The 9,836-nt window shown below is 42.3% G+C and overlaps 1 protein-coding gene across 1 annotated transcript; it reads right to left on the bottom strand.

Annotated features, from left to right (window-relative positions):
* Window positions 1–2,380: 2,380 nt before the first annotated feature.
* Window positions 2,381–3,283, bottom strand: LOC125118031 (Y-box-binding protein 3-like). Its single transcript, XM_047764206.1, has one exon. The coding sequence runs from the start codon at window positions 3,281–3,283 to the stop codon at window positions 2,381–2,383; it is 903 nt and encodes a 300-aa protein (XP_047620162.1).
* Window positions 3,284–9,836: the final 6,553 nt, after the last annotated feature.

Below are 9,836 nucleotides of genomic sequence, written 5' to 3'. Positions count from 1 at the left end.
ACAAATTTATGGTTACCAGAGGGGACTGGTGGCAGGGGAAGGGATGGACTAGGGGTTTGGCATTGGCATATGCACACTGTGGTATGTGGAATGATTGACCACTGGGGACCTGCTGTATAGCACAGGGAACTCTACCCAACAGTTTGTGATGGTCCAAATGGGAAAATAATCTGATAAAGAAGGGTTGTGGGTACATGTATAACTGAATCACTTTTTTGTACAACAGAAATTATCATGATATTGTAAATCAACTATACTTCAATAAAACTTTGAAAAAACATATAATGCAAAAAAAGAAAAATAATGTATTTTCTTGTATATGTATAATGAACTTCTTTGCAGAACAGATACTGACTCACAGACTTTGAAAAACTTATGGTTTCCAAAGGAGAGAGGTTGAGGGGGGCAGGGGATGCTGGGGGTTTGGGATGGAAATGTTATAAGATTGGGTTGTGATGATCATTGTACAACTATAAATGTCATAAATTCATTGAGTAATATTAAAAAAACATAAAATCAAAGTGAGGCACTGTTCATTAAAATATTAATAAAAAGAAAAAGAAAAATAATGTAAACACATGTATATGCAAAACAGAAACAGACCCACGGATATAGAAAGCAAACTTGTAGTTACCAAAGGGGAGAGGAGAGGGGAAAGGGAGAAATTAAGGGATGTGGGATTAGCATATATAAACTACTGTGTCTACAATAGATAAGCATCAAGATATACTGTATAACAAGGGAAATCATAGCCACTATCTTGTAATAAGCTATAATAGAGTACGATCTGCACAAATACTTGAATCACTATGATGTACACCCTGAACTGTTTTATATATATATATATTATATATATTATTACATATACACACATTATTGTATTATGGCCCTTTGTGTATGTGTGTGTGTGTGTGTGTGTGTGTGTATGAAACAGAACACTCATATATGTGTATATATGTATATATATGCACGTGTGTGTGTTTACATATCTAGATTTAGATCTAGATCTATATATATAAAACAGAACTCAGCCAACCAGTCAATAGTGGCAGTGGCATGGGAGCAGACAGCTCCAACTACAAAAGAGAAAAAGGAAATACCAGTTGGCACCCCTCCAACATCAAGGGGATTCATGATGTGATCCAGATCAGCTACAAGGTGCCATTCTGTTGGTATTGCAAGTCCCACGAAGGAAATGGATTGTTGTTGGGGGTTCTACTTCAGAGTCATGATCCAACTTTCTCTTAGGAGTTGAAGAATCTCATTCGCTTGACTTTAAATTCAATTATAATAAATAGGACAGGCGTTCTGGGATGATGCTCTAATGTACGTACATACAGCATTCCTACTCATGTTCTCTGGTGCAGAGTCTCCCAGTCAATGGTGTCTAAGGAGGCTGTTATTAAAGCTTTAGGCTGGGGTGTGTCACCTTTCAATGACTCAAACAAAGATAGCCGCTAAATTCACATTTTTTTCACTCAAGAAAACCAAGTAATATCTGGTACATGAAGTGGGAGCAGTGCCGTGTCCAGCGCTGCAGGGCAGTGGGGGATCCTGGAAGAGGGACCGTGGGTTAAACAAACACACAAGACTACCTTACATTTAGAAAGTGGGAGACCCGGAGGCACTCTGTTTCACAGAACAAAAGGCACCTAGGCTTTAGCCCACATGACTTTTATTAGGAAGGTGACAAGATTAGTATTGTGGGACTAAGGAAGGTGACAAGACTAGTGGGGCAAGAACACGGCATAGGCAATGACGAGGTTATCTTCTTAGTGATATCAAAGGGGGTACCCTTAGGACATAGTGCAGCTGTTTATAGATTAACATGGTTAATGCATAAGTCCCTTATCTTGTCTTTGAAGGAGACCCTGTACTTTAGAACTCTGCATCCACAGATATTTGCCTTCTGTGGAGTTCAGAGAGGAAAGAGGATTAGCACGAGGGATATAGTTTTTGTTTTTGTTTTTGTTTTTAAATCAAAGTTTTCTGGAGACATCCCAGGCATCTCTCTGTTATGTCTTAGGTGATACCCTTTGCCTCCTGTTGGGCTGCTGGAGTTTGCCCTTAGTTAAGTATGCCTAAATTCTGGAGCAGCTAGGAAAAACAGCAGAACGTTCCCATCGTCAGCTAATATTCTTCACCCACCCCAGATACATACACTCTGTGACCCGCCTCTTTACTTTCAGTCCTCCCCACTCCACCTCCATCCATCAATCACCATGTCCAGCCAGCAATCACCACATCACCTCCCCTAATGGATCCTGTCAGGCACCTTGTGAGCAGGGAAAAGTTCAAGATCCCTTAGTTTGGCCCCTTATGGCCTCCATTCCTCCAAAGTGAGGCCTCCCATTGCCAGGCTGACCAATCTACTATCTCCTCATGCACTCTCTCCTCCACATAGCAGGAGCGCAGCGTCGCGCCGGCTTTCCTCCTGCTCTGCTTCCAGCTCCTCAGAGACGCCTGGTGAGGGTCTTGGACCAAGAGTGGTGCCTCGGCCCCTAGGGCGACTCAGCAGGTAGCTGGGGCCGGGTCCTCGTCGCGGCTCGCCCTCGGACCTTGTTGAGACGGAAACGGGCAGGTGGGCGGCCCGTGGGCCGCTGGTGGTAGCCAGCGCTGATGGGCGGCGGGTCACGGCTGGGGCCCTGCGGAAGGGAGGGAAGCGCCTCAGCCTTTGGTCTTGGGCGTGGCCAGGCAGGCGGCGCCTCAGGCCCTGGGCCCCGGTGAAGTCTTCGCCACTGCCCTCGCCTTCGTCAACGTCGTCGTCCTCAGCGCCCTTGGGACCCCGTGATGGTGGCGCGCGGCGGGGGATGTAGAAGCCCCGGCGGAAGCGGGGGTGGTCAGCGGCATAGCGGCTGCCCTCCACTGGCGTGCCTGCTGGCCCGGTCACGTTAGCGGCTTCAGTGCCCCGCTCGCCCTGCACCACGTCAAACTCGACAGTCTCGCCGTCGCCCACGCTGCGTTGGTACTTGTGAGGGTTATTACGGGTAATGGCCGTCTGGTGAACAAACACATCTTCCTGGGTATCATGCCTGCTGATGAAACCGTACCCATTCTTCACGTTAAACCACTTCACAGAGCCTCGCACCCTCTTAGCGATAACCTTCTTGGGCACCTTGGCGCCCTCCGCGGTGGCCTTGGGGATCTCATCCCCGCCGAAGTTGCCTTCACCTAAGACTTGGGGAGGATTTCCGCCTCCCAAGGATGCCAGGTGTTTCTGCGTGGCTTGAGGGGAGACAGAAGCGGCCCCCTCCGTAAGGGTGGCTTCTCCTGCCTCACTCATGAGGCCGTTCTTGCTCTCCTTTCCCAGAGAATCTGAGGGTAATTTGGCCTTCCGAGGTTGGAAGGTGGGGGAGGGGGCTCGCGCTGGAGGCAGGAGCCTCTCTGGGAGGGTTGTGAGTCAAGGCCGAGGGCTCTCTGGCGTCACTCTGAGACTCCTGGAGAGGCCTGTGGCATCTCGTCTCCTGGGGCAACAGGACGCAGACCAAACAAAACCTACCGTGGTGACGTCTCAATGGGGTCCTAGAGGAGGCTCGAGCTGGGGGGTGGGGAAGCTGCAGTCTGCCCTATGCGCCTGCCACCACGTCACAGCACCTCGTGGTTCCCGGTGGGAAGTAGGCACACTCGAAGCTCTAGGGAGTGGTCTGGAAAACGCTCTTGCTTGCTTGAGTGGATGTGAAGAGAGGAGCCACCTTCCATCTTTCTCTCTCACTTGGTTTGAGTAACTTGAGGCAAAATGACAACTGCATGATATTAAGACCCAGTCAAAGTTGCTTGCTGTGGTTTTTGCTTTCCTACATGGGGACAAAGGAAGGCTGCCAGAGTTACAATGCCAGTACTGAGAGAACACTAAACTGGTGCAGCTTTATCCAGACTACTGTTAAAGATTATGTTTTCTTGCAACAAATAGACCGTCAGGTATTGCTCAATAAACCAAAACCAAAACCAAAACCAAAACCAAAACCAAAACCAAAACCAACAAAAAAACCGGACTTATTCCAGATCAGCAAAGACTTCCAACTCAAAGTCTTGAGCCGTGTTGAGCCAACAGGGAGAGAGAGGATAAATCTTTTAAAGAGAGGAAGTTGGGAAAGCTATAATAGACAAAGTGTTCATTGGAGACTGAGCATTTGAAATGCAGTGGCTTTTCGTTGGCTGAATCCTGACACCCTCTCATTGGCTGTGCTCTTTCCAGACCAAAAGAGGAAAGTCTCTTTTTCTTCCTGTTGGGCTCTGCTATCATCAGAGGGTGTGAGAGTTCTCCCTTCTGGCCTCCTGGCTCTATTTTTTTTTTTTTATTCAATACTTTATAACCTACAGTAGAAAAGAATCTGGAAAGGTGTGTGTGTGTGTGTGTGTGTGTGTGTGTGTGTGTGTGTGTGTGTGTAGACACATTTTTGTGATTTTTATTTTTTCCATTGTAGTTGATTTGCAGTGTTCTGTGGATTTCTACTGTACAGCAAAGTGACCCAGTCATATATGTACAGAATAGATATATTATTTCTCTGACATTAGCCTCCATCATGTTCCATCACAAATGATGGAGATATAGTTTCCTGTGCTATAACAGCAGGATCTCATTGCTTATCCATTCCAAAGGCAATAGTTTGCCTCTATTAACCCCAAACTCCCAGTACATCCCACTCCCTCCCCTTCCCCCTCCCCCTTGGCAACCACAAGTCTGTTCTTCCAGTCCATGAGTTTCTTTTCTGTGGAAAGATTCATTTGTGCCGTATATTAGACTCCAGATATAAGTGCTATCATATGGTATTTGTCTTTCTCTTTCTGACCCACTTCACTTAGTATGAGAGTCTCTAGTTCCATCCATGTTGCTGCCAATGGCATTATTTTGTTCTTTATTATGGCTGGGTAGTATTCCATTGTGTGTATATACCACATCTTCTCAATGTCGATGGACCTTTAGGTTGTTTCCATGTCTTGGCTATTGTGAATAGTTCAGCAGTGAACATACGGGTGCATGTATCTTTTTCAATGAATGCTTTGTCGGGATATATGTCCAGGAGTGGGATTGCTGGGTCCTGTGGTAGTTCTATATTTAGTTTTCTGAGGTACCTCCATACTGTTTTCCATGGTGGTTGTACCAATGGTGTAGGAGGGTACCCTTCTCTACACACCCTCTCCAGCATTTGTTATTTGTAGACCTACAAATGATGGCCATTCTGACAGGTGTGAGGTGCTACCTAATAGTAGTTTCAATTTGCATTTCTCTAATAATCAGTGATGTTGAGCATTTTTCATGTGCTTGTTGGCCATCTGTGTATCTTCTTTGCAGAAATGTTTATTCAGTTCCTTTGCCCATTTTTCAATTGGGTTGTTGTTGTTTTGCTGTTGAGTTGTAAAAGTTGTTTGCATATTTTAGAGATTAAACCCTTCTCAGTGCATCATTTGAAACTATTTTCTACCAAGCTGTAGGTTTTCTTTCTTTCTTTTTCTTTTCTTTTCTTTTCTTTCTTTCTTTTTTTTTTTTTTTTTTTTGGTGTTGTTGTTGTTGTTGTTGTTGTTGTTTCCTTTGCCATGCAAAAGCCTTTCGGTTTGATTAGGTCCCGTTGGTGGTTTATTTTTGCTTTTATTTCTGTTGCCTTGGGAGACTGACCTAAGAAAACATTTGTAAGGCTGATGTTAGAGAAAGTTTTGCCTATGTTCTTTTCTAGGAGTTTGATGGTGTCTTGTCTTATGTTTAAGTCTTTAAGCCATTTTGAGTTCATTTTTGTGCATGGTGTGAGGGTGTATTCCAGTTTCATTGGTTTACATGTGGCTGTCCAGTTTTCCCAGCACCACTTGCTGAAAAGACTGTCTTTTCCCCATTTTATATTCTTGCCTCCTTTGTCGAAGATTAATTGATTATAGGTGTCTGGGTTTAATTCTGGGTTCTCTGTTCTGTTCCACTGGTGTGTATGTCTGTTTCGGTACCAGTACCACACTATCTTGATTACTGTAGCTTTGATTAGGTCCTTTGATTAGGTCTTCTTGCCTGAAGTCTGGGAGAGTTATGCCTCCTGCTTGGTTTTTGTTCCTCAGGATTGCACTGGCAATTCTGAGTCTTTTATGGTTCCATATAAATTTTTGGATTGTTTTTTGTAGTTCTGTGAAAAAAAAATGTCATGGGTAACTTGGCAGGGATTGCATTGAATCTGTAGATTGCTTTTGGTAGTATGGCCCATTTTTTATGATAATAATTCTTCCAACCTGGGAGCATGGAATATCTTTCCATTTCTTTGAAGCCTCTTTAATTTCATTGATTAATGTTTTGTAGTCCTCAGCATATAAATCTTTTGCCTCCTTGGTCCAGTTTATTCCTAGGCATTTAATTCTTTGGTTGAGATTTTAAAAGGTATTGTATTTTTATATTCCTTTTCAAATATTTCATTGTTAGGATACAGAAATGCAACCGATTTCCGAATGCAGTGCTAATTTTGTATCCTGCTACTTTTCTGAATTTGTTGATCAGTTTGAGTAGTTTTTGTGCGGAGTCCTTAGGGTTTTCTATATATAGCATCATGTCATCTGCATAAAGTGACAGTTTTATGTCTTCTCCTCCAAATTGGATACCTTTTATTTCTTTTGTTTGTCTGATTGCTGTGGCTAGGATGTCCAATACTATGGCGAATAAAAGTGGTGAGAGTGGGTATCCTTGTGTTGTTCCATATTTTAGTGGGAAGGGTTTCAGCTTTTCTCCATTGAGTATTACATTTGCTGTGGGTTTGTCATAAATGGCTGTTATTATGTTAAGGTATGTTCCTTCTACACTCATTCTTTGGTAAGAGTTTTTATCATGAATGGATGTTGGACTTGGTCAAATACTTTTTTTCTGCATCTGTTGAGATGATCATGTGGCTTTTGGCTGTTATTAATGTGCTGTATGACATTGATTGATTTGCGTATGTTGAACCATCCTTGTGAACCTGGGATGAATCCCACTTGGTCGTGGTATATGATCTTCTATGTATGTTGTTGGATTCGGTTGGCTAAAATTGTGTTGAGAATTTTTGCATCTATGTTCATCACAGATATTGGCCTATAATTTTCTTTTTTGGTAGTATTTTTGTCTGATTTTGGTATTAGGGTGATGGCGGCTTCATAGAATGTCTTTGGAGTGTTCCTCCTTCTTCAACCTTTTGGAAAAGTTTAAGAAGGATAGGTACAATTTCTTCTTCATATGTGTGTGGTAGAGTTCACTTGTGATGCCATCTGGTCCTGGACTTTTGTTTGCAGGGAGTGTTTTTATGAGATATTCAATTTCATGTCTAGTGAACAGTCTGTTCAATTGATCTATTTCTTCTTGATTCAGTTTTGGTGGGCTGTATGTAAGTCTATAGAAAGTTGTCCATTTCTTCTTGGTTGTCAAATTTGTTGGCATCTAATTGTTCATAGTATTCTCTCTCTCTCTCTCTCTCTCTCTCTCTCTCTCTCTCTCTCTCTCTCTCATTTCTGCAGTATCCATTGAGATTTCTCCTTTTTCATTTCTTATTTTCTTTATTTGGGTTCCTGCTCTCCCCCTCTTGGTGAGTCTGGCCAGAGGTTTGTCAATTTTGTTTACCCTTTCAAAGAACCAGCTCTTGATTTTACTGATTTTTTTCTCTTGTTTTTTGAATCTCGGTTTTATTGATTTCCTCTCTGAGCTTCATGATCTCTTTCCGTCTGCTGGTTTTAGGTTTTGTTTGTTCTGCTTTTTCTAATTTTTTTTTAGATGGTGGGTTAAGTTGTTGACTTGAAACTTTTCTTCTTTTTTGAGGAAGGCCTGTATTGCTATGAACTTCCCTCTAAGCACTGCTTTTACAGCATCTCATAGATTTTGAATGGTTGTGTTTTCATTATCATTTGTCTTGAGGTATTTTTTAATTTACTTTTTGATTCCCTCACTGGCTTTTTAGTAGCATGTTGTTTAGTCTCCATGTAGTCAGCTTTTTCTCATTTCCTTTCCTGTGGTTTTGGTTTCTAGTTTCATGCCATTGATACTTGAAGTAATTTCTGTACTCCTAAATTTGTTGAGGTTAGTTTTGTGCCCCAGTATGTGGTCAATCCTTGAGAATGTTCCATGTGCACTTGAAAAGACTGTATATTCTTATTTTTTTGGATGTAGTGTCCTGAAAATGTCAGTTAAGTTAACTTTTCTATTGTGTCATTTAGGATCTCTGTTGCCGTATTGATTTTCTTTCTAGAGAATCTGTCCATCGATGTAAGTGGGGTGTTCAATTCTCCTACTATTATTCTGTTCTCCTTTTATGTCTGTTAGCATTTGTTGTATGTATCTGGGTGCTCCTATACTAGGGGCCTCTATACTGATGATTGTAATATCCTCTTCTTGAATGGATCCTTTTATCATTAGATAGTGTCCTTCTTTGTCTTTCTTTATGGGCTTCATTTTAAAGTCTATTTTGTCTGATATGAGTATTGCAGCTCCTGCTTTCCTATCTTTTCCATTGGCATGGAATATCTTTTCCCATCCCCTAACTTTCAATTTACATGTGTCCTTTGCCCTAAGATGAGTCTCTTGTAGACAGCATGTTGTAGGCTCTTGCTTTTTTATCCAGTCTTCCACTCTGTCTTTTCATTGGAGCATTCAGTCCATTAGCACTTAAGGTAATTATTGATAAATATGTATTGATAAATATTGCCATTTGAAATCTTGTTTTTCAATTGATTCTATGTTTCTCCTTTGTTCCTTTCTCTCTCTCTCTTCCTCTCTCTCTCTCTCTTTTTTTTTTTTTTTTGGTTGGATGATTTCCTTTTTCTTTATGCTTGTGTCCTTTTCTGACTATTTTAATTGAAGTTTCTCTTTATTAATGTTTTTTATTTTCCCACTGTACAGCAAGGGGGTCAGGTTATCCTTACGTGTATACATTACAATTACATTTTTCCCCCACCCTTTCTTCTGTTGCAACATGAGTATCTAGACAAAGTTCTCAATGCTACTCAGCAGGATCTCCTTGTAAATCTATTCTAAGTTGTGTCTTTATTCATTTTTACATCCCCCCCTTTGATCAAGATCTTTCTCTGAAAGCATCACTGGCCCAGAGTCAGATTTTCCAGGTTCAGCAGGGTTTTGTTTTGTTTTGTTTTGTTTTTCCCCCTCAATGCCAGGAAGGACATTTCCTGGGTGTAGAATCCTACATTAGAGGGAAAGTGTACAGTTTAGGAACCTGTCGAGGTCACATTAGAGTAACAAGGAGGGGTAGGAGGCAGAACTCTCGAGTGCTTTTTATCTAAAGTCCATATGTTATCAAGATCACGGACTTTGGAGATCATCTGAAGCATTATACCACCATCAGAGGTTTGGCAGACAAACCCCCAACAGGCCTAATCTTGATATTTTGGGAAAGCTGTCTTCTCAGTTTTATCTTATTCAGTTTCAGAAAATCTTTACTTTCAGGTCACCAGGGGATGTGCAGATCCAGTCAGGATTGGAGGATTGGTGCTTTCTTTAGATGTGTCACATGAATCCAAGAGCCTATTCCCTGGAGCTTGGTGGCACAAGGGTTGGTTAGCTGTACCCGAGAGGGGCCTTTCCCAGCAAGACTGAAGAAAGTCACTCTGGAAGTGTCTTTTCCAATCGATGAAATCTCTGGGTTGCAAGGATGTCTTCATCTCCTGAAAGCACACAGTGAAAATATTGCCCTACCAAAACATGGTTATTTTTAATAGAAACAATTAAGCCTTGGCAATATCAGAGTATCTTTCCTTTTATCAGTTGTGGGTCAAAAGAGGCAGGAGCCAAGTGCATCGGGCATCCTGTGACTCATCCTGAGTAATACTTTTGGTGTTCCGGCGGGGGTGGGGGGGTGGGGGGTGGATCTGAGTTTCAGAAGGGCCAGTGG

This window comes from Phacochoerus africanus, chromosome X (assembly GCF_016906955.1).
Source record: "Phacochoerus africanus isolate WHEZ1 chromosome X, ROS_Pafr_v1, whole genome shotgun sequence".
NCBI lineage: Eukaryota > Metazoa > Chordata > Mammalia > Artiodactyla > Suidae > Phacochoerus > Phacochoerus africanus.
The sequence above is the reverse complement of the archived record's forward strand: the minus strand, read 5'-3'. Positions and strand labels throughout refer to the sequence as shown.

Excerpts from the sequence above, each read along its gene's own strand:
- LOC125118031 (XM_047764206.1), bottom strand. The coding sequence starts at position 3,283 with ATGAGTGAGGCAGGAGAAGCCACCCTTACGGAGGGGGCCGCTTCTGTC.